The sequence below is a fragment of the Amblyomma maculatum genome, chromosome 3 (assembly GCF_055883805.1).
Source record: "Amblyomma maculatum isolate TAMU_Amacu chromosome 3, ASM5588380v1, whole genome shotgun sequence".
In the NCBI taxonomy this organism is placed as follows: domain Eukaryota; kingdom Metazoa; phylum Arthropoda; class Arachnida; order Ixodida; family Ixodidae; genus Amblyomma; species Amblyomma maculatum.
The window spans coordinates 165,865,957-165,891,365 of NC_139346.1; the positions used below are offsets into that span (position 1 = coordinate 165,865,957).

The 25,409-nt window shown below is 45.3% G+C and overlaps 1 protein-coding gene across 3 annotated transcripts in view; it reads left to right on the top strand.

The window, feature by feature from the left end:
• Window positions 1-6,037: 6,037 nt before the first annotated feature.
• The window catches only part of Nup75 (nuclear pore complex protein Nup75), an 81,261-nt gene continuing 61,889 nt past the window's right edge, over window positions 6,038-25,409 (top strand). For all 3 annotated transcript variants that reach the window (XM_084598507.1, XM_084598504.1, XM_084598506.1), the window contains exons 1-6: window positions 6,038-6,171; window positions 11,421-11,514; window positions 12,218-12,316; window positions 20,086-20,146; window positions 22,036-22,097; window positions 25,026-25,075. In XM_084598507.1, the coding sequence (XP_084454633.1) occupies window positions 6,136-6,171; window positions 11,421-11,514; window positions 12,218-12,316; window positions 20,086-20,146; window positions 22,036-22,097; window positions 25,026-25,075 (402 nt within the window). In that variant the 5' untranslated portion in view covers window positions 6,038-6,135. The remainder of the gene's footprint in view (window positions 6,172-11,420; window positions 11,515-12,217; window positions 12,317-20,085; window positions 20,147-22,035; window positions 22,098-25,025; window positions 25,076-25,409) is intronic.

Genomic DNA, 25,409 nt, shown 5'->3' on the forward strand with positions numbered 1-25,409 from the left:
GAATAACCCAAAGACTCCAACCAACCAACCAACCAACCAACCAACCAACCAACCAACCAACCAACCAACCAACCAACCAACCAACCAGCCCCATCTGTTCGACATCGATGGCGGGATAAAGATATACCAGTGACTGACAGGTGCCCTCACTGTGACACTGCACCTAACCATTATTAATATAAACAGCGCGAACACGAAGACAAGGGACAAGAAACAAGAAAGCCACAGTACATGCGCTGTGGCTTTCTTGTTTCTTGTCCCTTGTCTTCGTGTTCGCGCTGTTTATATTAATAATGAATAAGTACCAACTCGCCCAACAAAGTATCTTGACTGCACCTGACGTCTGCGATGTGCGTCACTTGTTGTGGACGTGTCCATCAACGACTTACATTAGACAACGGATAATCATGAAGGTGGGCCTGCGGTGGAATCGCGATTGTGATTATGAGAAATGGACAATCGCTACACTGCCAACCCAACCTCTGCGAATTCATAAGCGCAACTGGACTATCTCCTGCATCCCATTCCCCCTTTCTCAACTTATGCCTTGTGGCAAACTTTTCGAAAAAAAAAAAAATTGCCTTTGATTTAAGGCAGATTCAGACTGCCGACATACTGTATTCTCCAAAAGGGCCTGTATCTGATGGCAAATGAAGCAGTTGCATTTTTTATCCTCTTGCAGTATATGATATTTTGTGTCGTACAATTTATCATGTTCGTTGTGCAATGTGTTTGTTGAATGGGGCAAAAGGTCAATTTACGCCATGCCTAGCTGCGTGGGAGTATTCTGCACGAGTTCCTCTACCGCTTCTTCACTATCCCTTTATTTCCGCCGCCCCGGTTCAGGCGCTTCCGATAGCAGATTACGGGGCTGGCAAACATCTTTTACCTCCTTTGGATATCTAGTAATAAAATAAACGCTATTATTACTAATTACAAACTTCCTTTCACATCCTTTTATTATGTGTCATTTATGCTTCAGTAATTTCAACATTGTTAGCTTTAACGGCGTAGCTAACCTCGGTGGTTTGCGAGTTCTATGTATGCAGTCTAATAAATTGGCTGAGTTACAGCATTCTGCAAAAGTAAGTACATCCTTGTGGCATGTTTTCAACTTTTGCTTTGCAGACTTGGTATTAGCATAATCTGGCATGCATCAAATATGTCCGCTGTGGTAGGCTCAGATGCAACGCAAAAGATATATCCGAAGTGATGAAGCGTCAACTGAGCGTAGTTCGATTTGTGATCCGCTTGCGCAGGTACCCAGCTGTGAGTTATAATTTGTGGCTTTAGGAAGAAGGAAAAAATGCACGGGCCTGCTACTGGCTCTGTAGCTGAGCCACCTTCGCTGCCTCGTGCGGACAGAAGAGATTGATTTATAGGAAGGGAAACGCGCGGTAACTCGCTTGTTTTCTGTGGACACCTGAACCGCGCCCTAAGGGAAGGGAGGAAGGTGGGAGTGAAATTGGAGAGAAAGAAGGAGGGGCCGTAGTGGTGGGCTACGGTGTAAATTTCGACCACCTGGGGATCTTTAACGTCCGATGACATCGCACAGCACACGACGCTTCTTCGTTTCGCCTCCATCGAAACGCAGCGCCGAGGTCGGGTTCGAACCCAGATCCGTATTAGCAAACCATATCCCGTAGGAGCACTCGAGCAGACGACGCTTTGGCGCGTGATGATGATTATGATTTGAGGCTGATTCCTCCGAGCAGCACCACATGGCGACAAATAGTGTATATATTGTCTAAAACGAATAAGAACGCATTTAAAAGCTACTGTTGCCGTCCGAGTGGTTTGGGCGCCCGTCTCGACTGCGGGAGGTGGCCAGTTCGAAACCCACCGCCGGACACCCACCGGTAAAATGGGTACAAGCGTCCCCCGGCCCGGCGCCCGGCTCTCTCAGGGGTGTGCGTTTGGAAGAGGCTCTGCTAACCCTGCTGTGCTCCTTAGAGGGCTTAAAGTTTCGAACAACTAATGACCTGCAAAGGTCTGGTTCTCACAGGTCGGGTAGAGCAGCAGTCGCAAGGGGCTCCAGGACAAAAAAAAAAAAAGGGCCACATAATGGGCTGTTGCCGCGCAAGGCGGACTTATTGTTGTCCGATGGCGGAACGAATCACTGCCACATCGGCGCAACTATTTGGGCCGTGACCCCTTTTCCCAAGCATTTCACCCCAGAAGAGCCGAGCACCAGGCCGGTGGATAGCTTGTACCCATTTTATAACCGGTGGGTACCCGGCGGCACCAGGGATCGAACCCGGTACCTCCCGAATGCGAGGCGGATGCTCTACCACAAGGCCACTGCTCGGCCCAAACCACTCGGCTCCTCTCTTCTCTGATGAGAAGAGAGGAGTCGCTGGAGAAAGATTTGATGTTGGGAAAGGTTGAGGGTCGCCGGAGAAGGGGTAGGCAGCGAACGCGATGGTTAAATGGCATTCTCGAGGCTTTGCAGATGAAGCTATTTGATGTTAAGAAGATAGTGAGAGACCGGAAAGCGTGGCGTGACATGGTCCATAGGGTCACGAAGAGTCGGACACGACTGAACGCCTGAACTGAACTGAACTGTTGCCGTCGTTACCGTCGTTTTAGTGGCGCAATGTATTAACACTACCCATATCTGCACTGATGCCACTTAAACATCTGTTCGGCACAGTAGTCGGACAGAAGAGTAAATAGAGAAGAAAGAAAAAGAAGAGAAAGACGCGCGCCGCAACAGCCGTCGTCGGTGGTGGAGATAATATGCTTGCTAATATGCTTTGAATTTTTAATCTGTACATATAAATCTTAGTATTCTCCTACTGCGTGCGTTAGTATTTACTCTTTTTTAATGGTTTTTCATATTTAGATTTCCTTCTCTATTCCCTAGCATTTATTTCTATTTATTTTTGCGATGTAGTTATACATCTCAAAATCTAATATCTCTGGACCCAAATTCTTGGCCGATCCGGCCCTGTGTGGCTATGTGCCATCAAATTAGAGGAGAACAACAACAACAACGAAGCGGTGGCGGGTGCAATGACTGCCTACAACAGATCAAATTCGGTGGCAGGCGAGTGCCCGCCGCAAGCGGCGGTGACGTACGTATACCTGTCCCAGCCCCATTAGGGCCAGGATCAGCCACCCTCTGTCCCTGTGTATACTCAGCTGTGAGCCTGCAAAGTAGCAGATATACCTTACTCAAAGCCATCTGCGTGTGTAGAGTTGAGGTACGCTACTTGTTTCGGTGGCGGAGCTGGTGGAGCCTGGAGGAAAAGCAAGGTATGGAAAAAGTACAGCCGTCTACTCCCTGGGGGGCAACGTTACTAGATCCTAGTAACGTTGCTGGGCAACATAAGGGAAACATTTCCCCCTGCCACAATTAAGCAAGACATGCCTTAAATGTAAGCATGCGAGATAAAACCTCGCTCAAAAATGACAGTTTGCCGTCAGCAACTTTTTTTTTTTTTTAAATTTATTTAGGACATAGAGACAACGAAACAAAAGCCGCCGTTCCAGCGATGCACCCGTCGCGCCATCTCGATCGTGGCCTTCCAAGCTTATAAAACATTTAATGTGATCAGTTCAGTTCAGTCGTTCAGTCGTGTCCGACTCTTCGTGACCCTATGGACCATATCACGCCACGCTTTCCGGTCTCTATCTTCCTAACATCACATAACTTAATCTGCAGCGCCTCGAGGATGCCATCATCTAGCCATCGCGTTCGCTGCCTAGCCCGTGACCCTCAGCCTTTCCCAACATCAAATCTTTCTTCAGCGACCCCTCTCTTCTAATGAGATGACCAAAGTAGCTGAGCTTTAACTTTAGAATTTGATCCTCAAATGAGCAGTCAGGGTTTATGGTCGACAATATCGACTGATTTGATCTTCTGGCCGTACTAGGACCTCTCAAGAGTCTCCGCCAGCACCACAATTCAAACTCGTCAATTCTTCGGCGGTCAGCCTTCTCCACAGTCCAATTCTCGCATCCATACATCACAACTGCATGGAAAGACCATAGCACGAGTTATACGGATCATATGGTTGGCAGCGTAATGTCTCTGCTCTTTACTAGGCGGCCAAGGCTTGCCATGGCTCTCTTTCCCAGAAGCAGGCGTCTCCTAATTTCATGGCTGCAGTCTCCTTCCGGGGTAATCTTGGAGCCCAAGAAGAGAAAATCTGTCACAGCTTCCACTTCTTGTCCCTTAATGCTCCAGGACTTGATAGGGCAATTAAGACTCCATGATCTTTGTATTTTTAATGTTCAGTTTAAGCCCAAACTCCTCACTCTCTTCTTGTACGCGCATCAGAAGTATCTTAATTGTTCCACTTCACTTTCTGCCATTAAAGTGGTATATCATCCGCATATTAAGGTTGTTGATACGTTTCCCAGCAATCTTCACTCCAGCTGAAGACTCGTCCAGACCGGCCTTCCTCATGATGCACTCAGCATATAGGTTTAATAGGCAGGGCGACAGTATGCAGCCTTGTCTCACTCCTTTCTCAATCGGAAACCAATCACCATGCCCAGTTCTGACTGTGGCCTTTTGCCCTTCATATACAGGTTCCTGAGGAGACAGAGGTGAATTGGAACTCCCATCTCTTGGAGAGCTTGCCACAATCTGCTGTGATCTACGCAGTCAAACGCTTTCGCATAATCAATAAAGCAGAATTAAGTAGATGGGTTTCTGGAACTCTCTTGCTTTTTCCATGATCCAGCGAAGGTTGGCAATCTGGTCTCTACAGTTCATCTGCCCTTGCGAAACCCAGCTTGCACGTCCGGAAGTTCCCGATCCACATACTGCTGCAGGTATACCTTGGAGGATTTTCAACACCACCTTGCTAGCATGCGAAATAAGCGCGATCGTGCGGTAGTTGGAACTATCTTTGACACTGCCTTTCTGGAATGGGGATGTAACTGACCTCCTCCAATCCTGTGGCCACTGCAGGGTTGTCCAAATTTTCTGACATAATGTATACAGAACGTTAACAGCGTTGTCATGGTTGAGGTTTTGAAGCAACTCAGCTGGAATGCCATAAATTCTAGCCTTGTTCTTAGCAAGGCTGGCTAATGGCTCATTCAACTTCACTGATGCCCGGCTCGAGCTAGATCAGTAATCACAACCGTCTTATATGTTGGGTTTGCACATCCAGGTCCTTCTTGTACTGTTCTTCTGTGTATTCCTGCCACCTCTTCTTTATCTCTGAGGCTTCAGTGAGGTCCCTGCCTCGTTTGTCCTTTATCACGCCCAGCTTAGCACAGAAGCTTCCTTTGATATCTTTGATTGTCTTATACAGAGCTCTTGTGTGTGTTCAGGAAGGCATTCTTATCTCTCCTTGCTGTTCTCTGAAAATCCGCATTGTGAACCTTGTATCTTTCTCTTTCACCCATAACTTTTGCCATACACAAACGAAACTCTCCGACCTTAGTGAAATCTTTGGAAAACTAGGTCCCGGTGATAATTATTTACAAAGGTAACTTTATTCAAAGCTTTTATAACTGCTCCATTCGCGCATAATTTTAAACCTCCTTACAAATAACATTTAGAAACTATGCATTCGCATACCTTCCTTCGCCTAATTGTTCTAGTAACGTTGTCCATATCCTCGCGCAGTTTTTGTGACAGTGTTGCCACAAACAAAACGAGGTGGCGCCACCAGTGGGGAGAGGCTTGTTTTTCTTTCTTTGTCATGAACTGGTAGTCACAGACGATGCGAATTATGCGACTTCTGATCGAATCTACGATTTCTGTTCAAAATTTGAGCTCTTAGGATTTAACGGTTTAGCTGAGAAGAATTGTAAGTTTATAGTGAAATTATACCAAATACTGGTTTCAAACCAAGGACTCTGCTAATGTTTTTAGATAATTGACAACTGTATTTGATAAATAACAGCTGGTTATTACAGTTCAGAGAAAAAGAAAGAAAATCGGCTTTTTTAAAGAGAAATGCATCGATATTCTTGAGGTCGTTGAGCTCAATTTTTTCTGGCTAGCATCCCCCTTCTCCCACTCCTTACTTCTACCTTTTACCTTTTACCACCTTTTACCTGGCATTATCATCATCATTTAGCACCGCACACGCCGGACGCCGGCAGTTTGGTTGGTTTGGTGCGCGCGGTAAATAGCAACAGAAATAACTCTCTGTAGAGGACTTTAACATGCAGTCGTTTTTGGACGATGAAAATTCAGTGAAGGTGAGCTTTGGCAAAACTTCCTTTATTCTTTAGTACTCTGTCCCTCAGTAGTTGTCCATCGGCGTGCCATGAGCGAAGACGTTCGCGAAATCCGATCCTCTAGTCACGTTTGCAGCGCTGTAGCAGGACGCGATTATTTTGGCGTCCGAAACACAGCTTGTAGTCACCTGTGTGGTCATGCGCCTGCCGCAAGCATGTTAACGCGGTTAACGTAATAACGACGCACGAAAGCATGGGCGCTAACTGCCTCTGCAACTTTGACATTTCGTCGTCTGGCTTTCGGAATTAAGCAGCACTTATGACCTCTCAGTATTTCCATTCTGCCCTTCTACTGCATATGTAGTACACACGTTTCGGAGCGTTTAAACTTCGTTATGCGAAGCTTAGTCGAAGCCCCCCCCTCCCTCTTCGCCGCCGTACGCTAGCAGATTTGTGCAATTACTCCCGTTCTTTGCTGTCACTTGGCGAGGAAACCAAACATAGCAACAAATTAAAATAATATACAGGTGAAACAAGGCAGCATCGTCAGATGAGTTTGTGAGGTTAACTGAATATGCACGGACACCAGCCGTCCTGGCACCCGGCGAGGTACCCGAAGAGTGACAAGTTTATTATAATCAAGGCTCAAGCAAACGTCATCGTCGCGTTATAAACCTATCACATAAACACCCTCAGCGTCTACATCTCCCAACAACAACGAGCTCCTCTCGCGCGATTCAGGAATATGTAGCGGCTCGCCTGTATGTTGTTGGAATTTGTTGCTGTCTTTGGTTTCCCTGCCTAGTGACAGCAGACAACGGGTGTAACTGCGCGAGTCTGCGTTTGCTAGCGCACGGTGCAAGAAGGGGGTGCGGAATATGGCGCGGCGTCTTTGCCATTTTTCGACGCTCTTGAGGAATCAACGCTGCTGCCCTTCGTGAAAATATGATTGCTTGGTGAGGGCTGAGATATTGTTGGTGTCTTGCTTTTGTGGAGGTGACACGTGTGTGCAACATTAATAATGCCTTCATTCAGGAAGCTAAGGTCACCTTCATCGTGGGTGCACACGGAGGTCTCAGTTCTCTTGCTTCAACTCGCTCATGTAGCTCAGTGCCCTTGCCTTTGAGCTGTTGATCCCAAGGTTGCAGGTTCGATCCCAGACGTGACGGCCATATTTCAGTGGCCTAGCACCAGCCCAACACGGATTTCGCCAGCAGAGCAACTGCGACACTGTTCTTGGTGTGCTGGTCCACACAGTAAATGGCCATATCGACAACCAGACTCTTTAAACATTGTTCAGGGATTTTGACCATCTCCCATACCGTGGGCTTCTGTACAGCGTGGCAATCAAGGGGCTCTCCAGAACTGCGGTCTTTTGGCTGGATTCCTATGTCCAGGGCAGAACTCGGCCTGTTATACACTAAGGAAGCACTTTCACATATAGTGCCCTTCTGCCTGACATACCCCAAGGCAGTGTTCTTGGCCCACACCGTATCGCTTTCACAGACAGCATTTCTGACTTCCTAAGCTGTCTCCCCATTATTATGTTGAACACATTTTGTTGTGCTGCAACTGATTTGTACCTAGCAGGCTATTCGTCTCTTCAAATCAGCCTCAACACTGGTTATTTTTGGGCACAGCAACGCTATTTGCTCATAAATATCACCAAGTCCTCTGCAATGACCTCAATGCTGCGCCACTCTCACCTCATACAACCTGTGTTGACCTTCATAAGCAAGCACCACCGCAACAGACTGCACCGCATCTGTTGTGCAGTCTGGCTACCAAATTCTGCTTCTCTTTCTAAGTTTCGCCAGTGTCCAGCATCACATTGTATATGCATTTTTATCACTAAAGTGCTGCACAAAACTAGCATCTCTTAAAAGACATAGATTTCATTGGTGACACTTTTTTAACATGCATCTCACCAGGCCTTCTCTCATGTACAAGCGTCCACAGTGCAACTTTTTTGTTGCCCTACTGCACCAGGTCAGCAAATAAATACAAATTGATGCCCCAATCACTGGAATGGCTACCTATGACTGCTGCTTGCATGTGTAGTATGTCACAAGCTTTCGTGGCTTCTCGGTGTCATCTCTTTGTGGCAAGGTTCATCTGGCCCTCCGACCTCAAGCCTTTGATTTCACAACTATTGTGAAGTGTGCTGAATGTCTGCTACAGTTTTTCATCCACACTGCCATGGTAGTTTAGTGGTTAGGGCTCTTAACTACCGAGCCTGGTGAGCCAGGTTCGATCTTGGTTGCATTTAGATAGAGGTGAAATGCGCAATGATAGTGCGCGTTAAATTAAAACCTATGTGGTCAAAATTATTCAGAGCCTTCCAATACGGTGTTCCTCATAGCCTGAGTCACTTTGGGATGTTAACCCCAAATAAACCGAACCAAACTAGTCTTTAATTCGCTTTTTGCTCTTCATCCCATATCTCATCATGCATCCCAGTTCAGGGTCGGTAAGCATTCATGGTATTGGCATTGCTGCCTTCTTCTGTACAAGCTAAGAATAAAAGGGGATTAAAATGGCATCAGAGTGATTTTGTTTAAGACTGAATTGCAATTTCGTGAGGCGATCGAGTCTGCTGCCATTGAGACGTTGCACACTCACTTCCTGGTTATATATGCCTGCAGAATGATGCACCATCTTGCAAATAAAAATATAAATGTAAATTGTTTTATGGAAATGGTCGGTATTCGTCATACTTTTTGGTGGACACTTGAATAGCACCATAAGGGAAGGTGGGATTGAATTGAAAGAAAGAGGAGAAGCCATAGTGGAAGGCTCTGGAATAATTTCGAGCACCTGGGGATCTTTAGTGTGCACTGAGATCACGCAGCACACGGACGCCTTTGCATTTCGCCTCTTCCTAAACATGGCTGCCAGGGTCATGCTTGAACCTGGGAACTCTAGTACAGTAGCCGAGCGTCTTAACCACTGAGCCACCGCACCAGATCACCATCTTGCACTAGTGAGGTGGTTTCTAGGCAAAGAGTGTGACTGCCCAATTTGTTGTACATGCACGTGGCCGGCTGCATTCGAATTCGCACGAGTAGTAACACAGAGTTGCCAGTTGTATCTTGCATCAACTATGAAGCAGGAGTCAGGCTGTCGACCAACAGACACCTATGAGAGCAGATTAGCCCTTATCGCAAAATTTCATCAGCGGTGTGTTTATCAAGACATTCACAGATGGCACTGCATGTTGCTGCATCACCTGCATAGCCATGCAGAGTACCGGTGTCAATATCGCACCCCTCTGGTCGCAAGAACATTTACCTGAGGACAGGTGAATGGCTCTAGCTTTGCATCTGGTTTGATCCTTCAAAATGCTCAAAAAAAAAAAAAAAAAAGAAAAGAAAAAAGAGAGAGAAGAGGACAAAACAGAATACCTCGCAGTGCTATGCTATCACAGTGTCTTGCATAATCGGTGAATAAATGTCCTCCTGAATTTGCTACCCTTCATACCTGGACCACCCAGAAGAATGCTGAATAAAATAGTTTTACAGTTACAGAGAAGCCAGTGTGCTGTGTAATGTAATCTCACTGCGAGACGTTAAACCCCACAATTTAAAGAAAGTACTTTGTTCCATTTTTTAATTTTTATGCTGTCATTCTGCTTGTCTACCTTGTGAAGCTGACATCAATGTGAAACTACTGTACATTGCTTTAGGTTCACACATTTGTAAGCAAGAAAAATATTGTACCGAAAAAAGATAATGTTGGGTCAGTAGCCAAAGTTTGCCAAGACCCATAATCGTCAACATGACCACCCTAATTTGTCGTCCTTTTCGTTCACACATATGGCTGTGACAATATGTTTGTCTGATACAAAACAGGTAAACGAAAAGTGCTGTGTGTAATTGATCGTTAGGAACTAAACTGTTGCGCTGAATTGTTGGGGTTTTTATACATTTTGACTCCTTACGAAATATTCCATATTTTTCGACTGCTAAACTGTAGTAGTGTTCATAAGTGTTGCAGGTCAGAAGGACAAATTGAGCTATCAATGCAAGTCTGTGCAGTATACTTGGTGACTGCATCTTGTTTCTCCAATTCCCAAAAACACGGTATCAAATTTTGGCTGCGGCAGTACCTTTTCGATGGAGGCGAAAAGCAAGGCATAGTGCGATGTCAGTGCATGTTGAGGAACTTCAGGAGGTTAAAATTTCCGGCACCCTTCAGTATGGCGTCCCTCATAATCTGAACCATTTGGGGTGACAAATTTGATAAACCAAACCTTCTCATCCAGTTAGCGAACAAAGTTGCTTGCAGAATAACAAATTATTTCACCTCTTTTTGAACTGAACTGCCTGTTTTCCTTTTTTCCACCAGAAGCTACGTGCCCGAAATGCTTTACAACCTAGAAGTAATGTCAGTTTATATCCAACTTTTACAAAGGTGCTTGCAAAGGTTTAAATTGCAGGATTGGATCTAGCAAGTTGCTCCAAAAGTCAAGGGTGTATCATTCAAAAGTACCAAACATTTACTGAAACAGTGAAATGTTTCAAGAATGGAAAGAAGTTTTTTCCATATTCGAATCTTTACTATTTGAAGTGGTTCACTTTCATTATGCTTTGAAGCTGGAGTATTCACGTATTTCATGGTTTAAGCACACAAATGTAAGGAAAGAGTGGCGGTTTATGATTGCATATCAAGAAAGCCTGCAGCCACCGAAGTCAGAAAAAGCTGGGATCTTTTAGGGGGAGTAAGGTGGGGAAGACTGGCGCAGCTGATCAGTGTGAATGTAAAAGAAAATAGATCAGTTGAAAGTAAATAAAAAAGAACAGCTGCATGCCGCTGCTGGGACCTGAGCCCACGACCGATGAACTTTGTGTGTGGGGCACTACCAACAAAACTCTCTCTTTACCTCACAGCTATACAGCTAACCTCGGCTGCACTCAAGATGCTTGTTATGATCATGGCCTGAATGTGCTTTACCGTTGCCATGATTTGGCCTTACAGCCTATTATCATGCCCCAATTCAAACATTTACTTCCGACATCTAATGGAGTGGTATGTTATAGCTAAGCTAAATGCAACTTTTTTCTTCACTACACTTTGCCTTGCATACTTTGCCTGCCTCTCATGGCACATGTATGGACTCCCGTATTCATTTGCGTGCCGTCGAAATTATACGCAGCGGCGTTTCATGGCATTTTGCAAGACGTGTTTCGTTTCCAGTGTTTTATTTCTTACTGCGAAGATTTGAATTTGCTCATTTATCTTTAAAGTCATGAATTCACACTTGTTTTCAGTTTCGCATATCTGACCCGGCATTCGATGGCGCCAGGATTGGCTTTGCTTGGGGCGTTGGGAATTCACTTATGGTATTCCCACAGGCAGCAGATGGTAAGTAATGGTTGGTGTTTCCAGAAATATCTGTACATGTACACGCAGTCATAAAATAGTAAGGAAAAAAAAATGTTAACATAGAACATGCTACTCATGCACAGCAAAGGCTGCAAGCTTTAATCACGATTTCATGTGTACCGGAATGGGCTTGCAGCACTTACCGCGTGCTTTAAGTACAGGGTTCTTACAAAGTTCAACCAAATTTTTTCCCGTCAGCATAATGTCTGGGAACAAATAGTACGAATGTTACTTGTGCAGCGTTTTCCCGAGTGCCTTGGTAATGCTTCTTAAATTGTGCACAGTATTTGCACGATAGTATATGCGCATGAACTTTATTGTGTATCTGTGTAATCATGAACTTAAGCGCATCAATAAATTTTATGAACTTAAGCGCGTCATGCTGTTATTAATGTTCCACATATATGATGAGAGATAATTTTATTTATTTATTTTTTTTAAATAGTTTCACTCTTCAGTATCCGATGAGCTCAACCACTATGTCTCGGTTAATAAGCTTCGCATGTACTTCACAACTGCCATGGCTGAAAATGCACACCAGTGTGCTAAGATGCGAGTTAGTGTGGATGTCCCTCGATTAACGTGAACTGTAGTGCGAGTATAGGAGCACTGTTGTTTCTTGGTAGACGTTGACACAGGTGCCAAAACTGGGCTGTTTTTTTTTTTTTAAATTTTCTTTCAGATAAGCCGACTGGCAAGAAGACCAGCTATTTGCATGATGCCAGCTGGGACACCTCCCTTCACAATACAGTGATGAGGCAACTTGTGAATGAGTCATCATGTGAGTCAACACTTTTGTGGGCCGTTGGAGTGTCAGTGCTGCAGGGGACGTCCGAGAGTTGGGCGTGATAGGGACAGCATTGGTTGGAAATCAGGAGGGCAGTATCTCTTTTCGCTAGGAGCTTCTTTAAACTTCCTTTACTGCCGTCTGACACGGCACGCATCTCCTTCAAGATAAAGATGCCCTTTGGTGAAGGGGGTTGAAAGAACTTCAACCGTGCCCATGTGACAAGGGCATTAGTCCGCTGTTGTGATGGTGAGCAGTACCACTGGTCATGGTGCTCAGGCTAAAACGGCGGCTTTTCTTTTGGCTTTGCAAACGTTTAATCCACACTAGAACACTGGTTTTTACTAAGCTTACTTTTACTAAGATTTTTACTAAGGTGGATTTTTATTTTGGCCTGAAAGCTCGGGTTGGACCGGGACGTAAGCACTGGATTGGTCTCGGATTAAAGTTTGCGGGCTACCGACGGAGTTGGGCCTGTACATAGAGAGCCGATGTCTAGCTTTAAATTCATTAGTTATCGTAGAGGGAACTACACTTGGGACTTTGCAGCAGCGACACGGCTGAAGTAAAGCCATGATGTGTGCTGAAAAAAAAAAGTTAGTTTATTGACTTGTTTGTTTACTTTTACCTCACTGGGTTGGCTCTGGGGTTAAAGGGACGGGACACTGGCCAAAATGTGTCATGAGATTGCGGTGGAAATGAAAAGATGTTGCCTCATGTAGTACAGATCGAGCACTACAATATCAGGAAAATGAGGCTTTATAATTTAATTTGCCAATAAAATTTTCATAAAACAACTGAGGCGACCTCTTGCGGAGAAACCCTGTTGCTCTGTGGAATACTGCGCTACTTGATATACAGAGACAAATGGAAGACGACACACGCGTTACTGCTGTCACTGCAGTAACGCACGTGACCACACCTTGGCAAAATAGCACTGATTTTCATAAGTGCGCACTGTTCATTTTTTTCTCCTATGAGTGCTTGTCGTGTTTTTTTTATATTTTGTACGCTCTCCAGGGCACCCTTCAATAAAGACCACCCCTCCTTTTGCATTGCCAATGCCATGCTTTCAGGTTTTGCCACTAGATGGCGCCATCATGTTTTGAATTCCTTGGACGAAATAGTGACTATAGGCCACTTATGTTTTCGTCGACGAGGCATACGTTCCTGTGCCGTAACAGCATTGAGTATGGAAATTGATATGAACACTACTCTACTCTAAAGATGTCGAATTAAGAGCACCAGTTGTCTACACGGTCGCTTCTCTGTGTTTCCAGCATCAGGCTACATAGAAACGGGTGCGTGCACTGATCGAAAACTTTTCGGTAAAAATTTTCTACAGTGTTTCTACCAAAACTGCTATGGAATCTAACAGTTTAGACACGAATCTTTCCACTGCAGTAAAAAAAATGTCATACCTAAATTCCAGTGTTCTGTCCCTTTAAAACACACTGGGCTGGGTACTCTGGAGTGAACGATAGGGAAAACTTTATACAGGAATGTACATATTTACAACAGGTGAAACAGCGAGCATGATAACATGGAACTGGCTACACTCTTTGGCATGGCCAAAGAGTCGAGGGATCAAGATCTAGCTCAGAACGAATTCTGCAGGCCGCGGGCCCGGTTTTACCACCTTTGGAGTCCGGCCCACATTTTTCATCACCCAATTCCAACAATCTCACACATGATTGGTTTACAAACATTTTGGCATGTCTTTCCATTTCCATGAGGTTCCTCACCCTCTCCCTAAAACAAACAATGCAAAAGGGACCACAAATTCGTTTCACAACAGAATTTAGAGAATGGACCTCGAAATGATTGGTTTACTAGGTTACATGCCACACCCCATGCTTTCAATGTTACACACGCACTCTTCCCTTGGAAAGAAAACGTACACACAGTAAAACACATCAGAATGCAGCCCCACGTGCGCTACTGTCGCCCAAAGCTTGCGACCCAGGTGGCTTCTTTTACAGGGCAATTATCGGCATCCGAGTCGGCACCATTGCGGACCACATCAAAAGAGCCGAATTGCGCCCTCATGCTCCGCATTTTATCCGTCACTGTTACTCACGCGCCCAGATGTCCAATCAGCGCCGCCGTCTCCCACCATTGTCGATATCTAGGGCTAGAGTCGTCACCGAGACCCATTCAGCCTGTCTGCATCGACTAATTGTCACTTTTATGGGTGCCCCATTAAGGACGAGGGCCTTACACCATTTAGCCTGGCAGCGTTTGTTCTTTGAACGATATGCCGCCCTTCCAAAAGAAGCGTTCGTTCAAAAGCTGCGCTGCCTCCGGGCGATGGCTGCAGTCGTCATACTACGAGGTCGGTGGTTTAAACAGTTCGTAACGCTCTTTAAAAAAAAAAAAAGAGCCCGCCGTGCGAAGCAGTGGCGAGCCTGTTCCCACATCTTCGAGCGTGACCGCAGAGTCTTTGGAAGAAGGGACTGCTTCCCCTCTCTGCCCACGTTTTCGTTGCGCGCTTCTTCCCGACTCCTGCCCGAGGGCAAGTGGGAGATGGCCGCAGCTGGGCGTTTAACAAGTGACCCAAAAAGAGCGGACGATCCTAATGGCGCCGCACATATCACTGATTCCTTACATCTGGCTTGATCCCAGCGGTGGCGGCAGAATTTCGATTGAGGCTGAGAGCATGATACATGTGTATTGTGCGGCGTCAGTGCCCAAGGTGCTTGAAAGGATCCGGAGCCCTCTGCTGCGCCATCCCTCATAGTCTGAGTTACCTTGGGGCATGCACAAGCCCTCTTGTTTTTCACCTTTATTGAAAGATGAACAATTCAATCATGAATTCAAACCTTGAAATTGCATTCGTTAAAAATTATTATTCCTTGGCTGCGAGGACATCGTATAAGAACCACAGAGTAAGATACGAGAGGAGCACAGACTCTGGCGCCCTGCATTCGGCATAGACCGATTATGCTACACTAACGCCAAGCCCGCATCCGGCACTCAGCTTCGCACTGTGCTCTCTCCCTCTGCTCCCCTTTGCTCGCCGACGCGGCCTTGGGCACGCTTTCCTCTTCCTATCCTTCTTGCAGAAAGAGTTTCATTGACGCGCCACCTCTCAACATTGCTGCGAAACGACAGAATGCAGACAGAGTGATGCGGTTCTGCGCATCGTCTGCTAGCCGGATAACGAACAAGTGTGGTCATCGTTGTGCGTACGCCAACCTGTATTTTTTTTTTTAAGGTTTAAGATAAGCACCCCCCGTGACATATTTTGTGTCAGCTGCATGCGTCCTAAGAATGAATCGACAAGGGCGTGCAGACAAACCACGCAATGAGCTATCTGCTATGCAAACGGTGCGGCATATGGTGCAGCAGACGTGCGAGAGGTAGATATTGTGTGCCATTATTTCAATTCTGAGGGTACGAAAGTGCAAGGTAGGCGATGAATTTTTGTCTTTGGTTGTGAATCAGAGTATTGCAAAAGAAAAGAAAAACCGTGCCGTTTTTTGTAATCATAATACCGTTGCATAACACTCACTAGACGGCTCTCCATAGACTGCAAGAGAAAAGATAGGGACGTGAAACGTGTTGTCTGCATGGGAACTTGCGCATATATGAAGGAGCCAGCAGGACGCAGCAGGGAAGCTGTATAAAGCAAATGACAAACGCGATTGCGAGGATTATATATGCGAGCAGTGACACGGCAAGGGACGACATGCCAGTGCAATTTGACGATGCAATTGATGAACGGCCCCGCCGGGGTGGCACAGAGGATAAGATATTTGACTACTGTACCAGAGTACCCGGGTTCAAACCAGACCTCTGGCCACTGCGTGTTAATGGGGGCGAAATAGAGTGGCGTCTGTGTGCTGTGCGGTGTCAGTGCTCGTTAAAGAATCCCAGGTAGTCGAAATTTCCGGAGTCTTAACTACGGTGCCTCTCGTAGCCTGAGTCACTTTGGGACATTAAACCCTATACACCACAAATCAATCAACCAGCAAAGGATGAGCTCGATTGCCAGAGATATATGCCAGCATTGACGCGACACAGCAGACAACAGATGCGGTGGTACCACGGAAGCGCCAGAGCAGAGCAGCAGCGGCAGAACGCTCCACCAGTTGATAATTCCGAGCGCCATTTATCGGAATCGCTACAAAGCTCTCTTCGATGTAGCAAAATTTTGCCCTTTCTAACAGCGAAGTCGGTGCTCCTGTCCATCTTACTCCGTGATAAGAACGCAGACATCATGAACATACATATGTTATGTTGAGGCAGAAAAGGAAAGAAAAATGTAGGACATCTGCCATCTTACTCCGTGATAAGAACACAGACATCATGAACATACAGTAGGACATCTGACAAATCTTGGAAGAACGCAGAGTAGTTTGCTACGCGTGTAACAAACTTTTTCATTTGGCTATTGAAACTTCACGAGTTCCTCTGTTATCTCTCTACTGCTGCAATATCACTGTTCAAAAAGCTGACAATTCATTGTCACTTTTTTTTCTGTTCAGAGAAAGAAATTGATTCATGCTGGAATTTAAGTTTCTTTGTCGGCCAGTTCTTTGTATAGGAATAGCCTAATTTCTTACAGTGAACTATCGACCTCATGCATTACCGTGAAAACGGGTCCGGTCTAGGCTTTAATCTGAGCTTTTCGGGCCGGGCCAGTTCAGTAAAGAGCGATAATTTAGCGGGCTCGGGCTGATCCTGGGCTCCAAGCTGCGAACCTGGGCTGGACCCTGGCCTAGGTACTCGGGCTCAGGCTGGGCTCGCCCGGGCCTAAGATTGAGGCTGGTGCAGTGCTCTAACCACTTCAAGTTTAGTGATCGTGCTTTTGTGCAGTGAGCAAGATGACATCAGGCAACACACTTCCAGGAGCCCAAGGGTTGGCTCTCATTGTCTTTAATTTTAGATTTTTTTTTCAGGGCTCATCGAGCAGCCCCATTTCAGCAAAGTTACAATGGGTTCATTTTGAATGAAACACTGTAAATTACAAGAACGGTGGTTAGCCAACTGCATTGTGGGGCCGACTGAGGCCTTGGAAGTTGACGTTCTTCCCGCCAAGCAGAGACGACACACGGATCCCTGGCATTTGGAGAAAGGTTGTGCGTCAGTTATTGCATTCGACAGCACATTTTCATGACGAGAACCAGATGCCTCAGAGACGGACAAGGGGTTGGACGGCAAAGGGTGGAAGAGTGGCTAGTGCTACAGCAGTGCCCGTGGCCCCAACTACGGCCTTCCTTACATTTTCGTTGTCGTTTTTTTTTTTCTGTGCGTCTGTTAACAACTTCATGGTATGTACTTGGTGCTCGCAAGTAAACAAAGTCGGTTGTTGTTGTTTACTTGCAACATTAACTTAGAATTACATACCATTGGCTCCTTCACTTTTAAAGAAGGTGAATCTGGAGCAGTGATGTAGCCAGAATTTTTTTCTAGGGGGATGACCTTGCTGCACGGTGTCCTCCGTATAAAATTTATGAAGGGATCAAATACATGAATAATAACTGCATTGCTTTTGCATATTAAATGCTGCAAATATCGCTGCATATTGTCAAGACAAGTAGAATATCTATTTTTTCATGAAATGCTATATATATGTATGTCCAAAACATTGTGCCGGAAGTAATTGGGATCAATGCTGCCATGCTTTTCTATTTAAGAAAAAGCCACGCAAGCTTGAGAACTATATCGTTTCAAAACCAGCCAGGCAGTCCATGCGCTAATATGAAAAATGTAAAGGCCATAAAACGAACAAGTTGAGGGCAAATATTTTAATGAATCTATGTCATTCAAGAACCGTGTTCACATTTTTGTACATATTCAATGGCCTGAGAAAAATCCCAGTGATGTTGTGTTTTGTTCTAGTGCATTACACAGAGGCAGCAGCTGTTATAGATCGTGGTATGTAACTACGCTGAAATTATATTCGCAACAGAGAGCACATATAAGAAGCAGGAGGCCCACAAAATATACGCTAGAAATGCAAAGACACAATGGAATATATTACAAACGTGATGATGCAGCTTGATAAAGACCCAAAAAATTTCACTGGAAACAAGCTTCATTGCATGCGTACACAAAACCTCATTACAAGATACTCCAATACATGTATAAGTCTCCAATAGGTCCACGTGTCTAAGCACAAGTCATTGTATGTGATACATCAAACGAGCCAATTAAACTCTTTATGCAATCACAGATGGTAGATTTTACGCATGGAGAGGCAGACAATCCAAGCAACGATTGTAAAAATCGTGACAATTACTTGATCCATGCTGTGGCCAGGACAGCACTATATGGGTAAAATAATCGAGGAAGAATAGAGAAATCAATACCAAAATACGTATTTTAACTGCTTGTACAGCGACAATTATTATGCATCCAAAATCAAAGAAGGGTATCGCTTTGGTTCAAAAACGAAGTAAAAGCATGTAGCTAGAAATGAAATCTTTTTGTAGGATAAATGTGTTACAGGAGCATGGTACAGCCTTGCAAAATATGTACATAGTCTGCCACGACCATCGCGTCACTAGTTGATTTTTAAAATACTGCTGGGTCAAGCACTCAGATTCAGTAAATTGACAGTCATTCACAAGGGATAATTCGAGTTGTGAACTGTCAGTAATTTTTTTGGGCAAACACGTAATCTGAAATTATTTGCCTACTATATAAATAAATTACTTAATCCATGATCATGGTGTGATTTATGCGCTGTGGGAAGTGTTGAGAAAAAAAACAACTGCAGTTTTGCTGGAAGGGTGATGCAAGTTAATGCGATAGCTACACATTAGAAAACTAAATCAGCAAGTCATGCGCACGAACATGGTCACATCTCATTTCTTCACCAAGGACGCTCGCTGTGAAAACGCTGGCGTGAGCAAGGGCGGCAGCAGCAGTTATATGTGCTTGCTGCCACTCGCTTCATCATGAACTAAGTGGAGAGCAAGGCGAACATCATAACACGTACTGTGTCTCCATCTCATGGGACTCGCGCCCATTGCATAGGGCTTGCGGGGTCACTGCAGCCACGCTTGCAAGGTCGTTCCCAAGGTAACTCCTCCCGGTGCCATATGGATACTGCTCGATACCTTACACTGGTGGGACAAAGATTTTCCTTAAAGGTTGCGATAACATCGAAGCGAAGGTAATGTTCTCAAGTGGACGCATTGTAGTCTGTTGACTCCCCACTGTGGTGGTGGCGGCGAGTGAACATTGTTTCCCTTTCTCATCTGCTCGACGGGTTGACCAGTCTCTGCGGCTGCTGGCTGCCTTGGTTAGCTCCCCCCACGACTTTTGCCCTTTCGCAGGTCCCGTCCCAAGGAAGCAATTGGTGTCTCTCTATATATGGGCATGCATAGTTTGGTCACTCGACGCCGGCGTGGCACGGTCAGCAGCGTTCAGGAAATGTCACTGACCGGCGTCTGCGGCCTTGTGCACACGCACGAGCTGTCACACTTGCCCAGATACACAATCTTACTATTGTTGGAGCCTGCCGTGTGGTTTGCTTATGCTATTTCTTCTAATACAAGCAGTGTGCAGGGAGCTTCTATTTCATGTTCTTAGGTGGAGCCACTTCACATGGCTTCACTTGTACCACTTTTTCATTAGATGCCAGCTGTCCGTGCTTGCACCAGTGGGTAGTTTTTCTTTCTGTGCGATCTTGTCATATTTTTCTTCAGTGCTTGGAACTGTATAAGTTTAAACTAATCGGAATTCTGTCACTTGATTCATACTCCCTTTGTAAATATGTAATCGTTCTGTTTCCGGTTGTCTTGTTGCAGGCGTGTTCCTTGAATTGCAGAACATTGTCGCAGAGGTCAAGGGAGAAATAGCGCATCCAGAGTAAGTCACCCTGAATATTTAGCTGAATGTTCTGTGTATGGATGAAGTCCCTCAACATGTTCTCTGCATGCAATAATGTATGTTCTGGCCAATTTCCGCTGGATGTTGGTGCATTAAACCGAATGTGATTTATCTACTAGCGGTAAGTAGTTGAGCAGTAGGTTCATTGCTCAGGCTTGTTTCCACTTGTAAACTTAAATTGGCTGGTCCGAAAATGTAATTGAACTGAACTGAAGAGAGCCGCTGCGTTTTGAAGCAGCTGCGAGAAGCGAATAAATTCACAGTTGGCATTGGTTTATCAATTTTCTGCGTGGTTCCTCTTCAAGTCTCTGTTTTGGCGCATACAAGGCATTGACTAAACCAGAGTTTCCGGGTTTAATTACTGCCCAATCTTTAAAGGTAAATGACTGAACAATTTCACTTGCTAGTAATTGAAAGCTGCGTGGTTTGCGGCTGGAGATGGGCAGGGCAGTGAAAGTGCGAATAGATGGGCTCACTGCGCAGTTGCTTCTTTCGCAACTGTTTGCAACCCTGTTCTACAGCCGCACATCCTCGCTTTGCCATGTGTACCGTTATTAAGGGCATTCAAAGCATCATCTCTGCTTGCTGTGGAGAACATGGTTCAGATGCACGAGTTAACATGCTCAGGTGGAACACGTATGGAATGTAAACATTCTAGAGGGCACTTTGGACCACTAAAGGTGCGATGAGGCAAAAGCCATTATAGCGCGATGGATCGTAGCCCTCCACTACAGCACCTCTGTCTCCCACTCTTTTTTCACACCCACCCTCCTCCCTTCCTTTACAGCGTGGTACATGTGTCTGAGGAGAATTCTGGCAGATACTGCGCTTTTTCTATCCTATAAATCAGTTTCAAATGCCGCTGGTCTGCTTCTTTTTGCTCTGTGGTGCGGCGTTCGAAAAAGCGGCAAATGAACGGCGCCTCACGGACGCCTGGATCGGACGCCGGCGGGGTCGGCTTTGTATATGCGTGAATCGCCTGGTGACGTCATGGTCTGTTGTGACGGCACATTGCACACCCTTTGTCAAATACATCCAGCATTTCATTGATCAAATTTCACCGGTGTTCTATAATTCGTCTACTGGAAAGGAAAGGTGTAGTATCTGTCACTCGCGGAATCCCGCTATCATTCTCACGGTAGATAAGGGGAATTATGAAGAGTATTTCACAATCCGTGGCGCGCCGCAGTTGGTAAAGCGCTGGGCTGGGGATCCAAAGGATGGAGGTTCGATTCCCGGTGAAGACAAGGTTTATTAATTTATCTTTAACTCTTGCTCTCGAAAGCGTGACACCTCTGCTGACAACCTTCTGTCGACAATGATGAGGCATTAATGTTAAGGGCTTTACCTTAATATAGTTCAAATAGATTTGTCTCTGTTTGCAACCTACAGATGTTATCCTTGGCAATTTTGGAATAACCTTGCACTTTGTTAGCTCCCTTAAGCCAGAAATCTTTTTTTTTTTTTTTTTTTTGGTGTGTTCTTGTTTTCAATATCCTATTGGTGTTTCTTGTATCTACAGTAAAGCAGTACTCCTCCTCATAGAGACGCAGGCTACTTCAGGTGAAGATGTAGGCTTTGCACGCTTGGATGTGTAAACAGCAGAATACCAGTCCTGCAGCGCTGCGGAAATGTGAAGAATAAAGAGCGTCATCCTCATTGTCTGGAGAGCTTAAGGCAATATCAAAGGCTCAGTGGGGAATTTCCCAGGGCCACTTGGCGACTGCTGGCTCCACAACAGCTGCGGCCTGCACATGTAGTTTCTAGAAAATCTGGGCACCATCGTGGGCTAATATTTCTTCCACAAGCAGCTTCCTCATTGTCTGTTTTTCAAGATGGGCGTGTTTTGACCTTTCTTCTTTTTACAGCATAATAAGGACAAGCAGAAGCTATCGTGCTACCCTGAATGTCTGCTGGAACAGCTGCCAAGGTATGGGCTGAATTGGTCATTAAGTTGTTTTATCACCTCTTCGTTCATTTTGCCCCCTTAGTTGCTAAGACATCACTATGCAAGGGTGGGCACTTCAAGGAGACGAGGTCAGGGCAAGTACAGGCACCTTGCTAGGTCTGCCACAAAGTATATAATAGCATGGTGGAAAGTGAGTGTAAAAACCTGGTCATAATACAAGGTTTTTTGCCCGGTTTTATCATCTCAGATTTCCACCTTGCATTGTCCACCGATCCGAAATAATGTCAGCCTAAATCCGCAGTTCTGGCCTCGTTATTAATCAGGGCTATTGGCATCAGGCTTCCAGTGAAAAGAGGTGCTATCTAGTGGTGGCGTCCCCAGACTGTTTCGACAGTTTCAGTTTCATCACGCTGACCCCGCGGTCTTCGCAAGCAGGGTGCCCGTGGTGCACACGTGACTGGAAGCATGCTTCTTCAGCCATGCTGGCCATGGCCTACAGTCGAAATGTGGAGGCTTCACCAGTATTCCCAAGGAACTGCTTTGGTCGCTCTTTTGAGAAGTGTTGGATAACGAACTAGTGTAGAATACCTAAAAAAAATCTGTACGGGACGGCAACGATTACGAAAACCCTGAACCTGAGAACCCTTCCGGAGTGCATACGCCGCGCGCCTGCGCGCAATGCTAGATGCAGACGGGCGCGAGTATGGCACATGATGGCCACCAATTGGTTCTAAAACAGCCGGACGACTGTGTGGCTTCTGCAATTGCCAGGGCGAATGTAGGATGCCTTTCTCATGTGCATAAAATTCTCCGATCAAGCATGTCGGCGTGAGAAGGGAAGTGAACCAGCACCAGCACGTGAAGGTTCATGGTACTGTCCGACGCCTGGTGCGGGATCGCGTTAAACGCAAAAGCACGGAGCGCGTACGATTGACAGGGCAACAAGGAAATGTAGTGCAAATAAATACTTTTTCTGATCTTTCCTCTCTCGCATTATACGTGGATGAAAATTTTTGTTTTTATTTTTACTATCCTGAAATTACACCTCATATTAATGCGGGTTATTATGATACACCATGCTTGTGCTGGTAGAAGTATAACTTAATATATGAATCATCACATTCAAATCTCATTAATAATAAACTACCCAATGTGGTAAGTATGGTGTCGTATAATAATTGTTCAGAATCAAAGTTTTTCGGCTCTTCGTGAAGTGCAAACGGTTAAAACCGGCAGTTATAAAAAAAAAAAAAAGTCAAGATAAGCAAAATTATTGATTCAAAAAGGCACAAATGGTAAACAGCCATGTTCTCCTACTGAGTAAACTTGGGAATGCTTCAGTCGACTTTAAGATATACTTTCGGCAGAGGCTAGACAGAAAATGGAAGGAGACGGGCTTCTGTACACACATAATGTGGGGCCCTACAAAACATAAACCTTCAATAAATTTTCCGATGAACAAAAGAAACCTTACCCCTTCATTCCTTGGCACTGTAAGCTGAACACAGCAGTGGGGTTACAACGGGACTGGGAAAAAACATTTTCTTGTACTACTGCTTCTAGGAAAAATGCAGGAGTGTCATCTAGGAATGAGTTCTTTTGGTTGAAAAATAAGCCGTCGGGGGAAGCTGAGTTCACAATTTCTACAAATTGTCCATTGCTATAACAACTGAGATGCTAGCGGGTGCGTCTCGGCAGTCTAGGCAACAAAGCCTTGAGCGTCTCCCCCCTTTGATTTGGTTTGACTTACAAGGTTTTACGTCCTGAAGTGACTCAGGCTATTAGAGACGCCGTAGTGGAGGGCTGGGGAAATTTCGGCCAACTGGGGTTCCTTAACGCGCTGTGACATTGCACAGCACAAGGGTGCATTGGTTTTCGCCTCCATCGAAAAGTGGCTGCCACGGCCGGGATTCTATCCCACGTCCCTGGGCACAGTATTTCGGTGCCCTAACCACTGCACCACCATGGTGATATGATGTGACGCAAATCAACCCAGCAAAGTACTCCTCCGCCACTGTGGCACAGCGGTTTAGACACCCTACTACTATTGTACCAAAGTACCCGGGTTTGAACTCGACCGCTGCCGGCTGCGTTTTGATAGAAGCAAACGGAATGGCGCCCGTGTGCTTTGCAATGTCAGTGCACGTTAAAGAACCCCAGGTGGTCGAAATTTCCGGAGCCCTCCACTACAGCATTTCTCATAGTCTGAGTCTCTTTAGGACGTTAAACTCTACAAACCAATCAACCTTGTTTCTTAACTTTTTTATTTTGGGATTGGACAACACCACCGCCGTGGGACTATCCCCCTTTGGACTGCTTTTTTGAGCACCTGCTAGCCTTTATACTCTGGAAGGAAGAAAATTGGAAGTTTTTCCTCAAGAATGGCTTGCACGAACATATCCAAAACTGGCGTTTTTCGATTTTAACCAGTTCCGTAATGTTTTCACCGGCGAACATTTATCGGCGTTTTTCAATTAAAATAGAAAAATGCATGGCCTAGTGATGTGCTATTATAGGCTGGCATTTCATGTATGTATCCTTGCTTCTTGGTGTGTGTTTATGCAAAGCATGGCTGACATTAGCAGGGAGTGCAGTGGTGCATGGGAAAGTCAGCCAATTCGTCATTTTACTTAGACTGTTAGCTTAAAGATGACAAGGAGCTCAAAGCCAGTGACATTAATTGGCTTATTTGCTGGCATTTTTATTGCTGGATTGATCCCGTTTCATTCCATTGGTGGGGAGGCTCTTTTTGTGGCCTGATGTGTTTAGCAAAGCTCCGTATATATATATATATTTTTTTTCACACTTCTAACGTGTTAGCACTAGATCTTTTATGCAAATGAAAGCCTGCCATTCCCCCAGCCCCCCACCTTTTTTTTTTTTTGGCTGCATTCATCATATGCTTGAAATGGCGCTGCAAATATGATTTGTTGTCTCTCCCATGTGCAGACGAAATGCAGTCAGTGGGCGAGGACACCTGGCTAGAGTACAGTGCTAAGGTAAGCGGTTATCCCCTGCCCTCTTTAGGAAGATGAATTGATATGTGATACAACTGCTATTGTGCGCCGGTCCTTGAAGCCGAGCAACGGCCAAAAACCTGAGAGAGAAAATGTGTTCTAATGTGTATGCCACTTGTGTTAGCTTTAAAACTACGAATTTACTAGGCTGATTCATTGTGATGATCATAGAATAGCCTTAGAAAATGGCAGCTTGATGCTAGACTAGCTAAAGTGGTTTTCTTCTGGTGGACTGTGTGATAACAGTGATTGTTTAACTAGCATAGTGTTGTAACCTCTCCTTCTCTCCGACTCTGGTGGGTCAGCTTATAGGGCT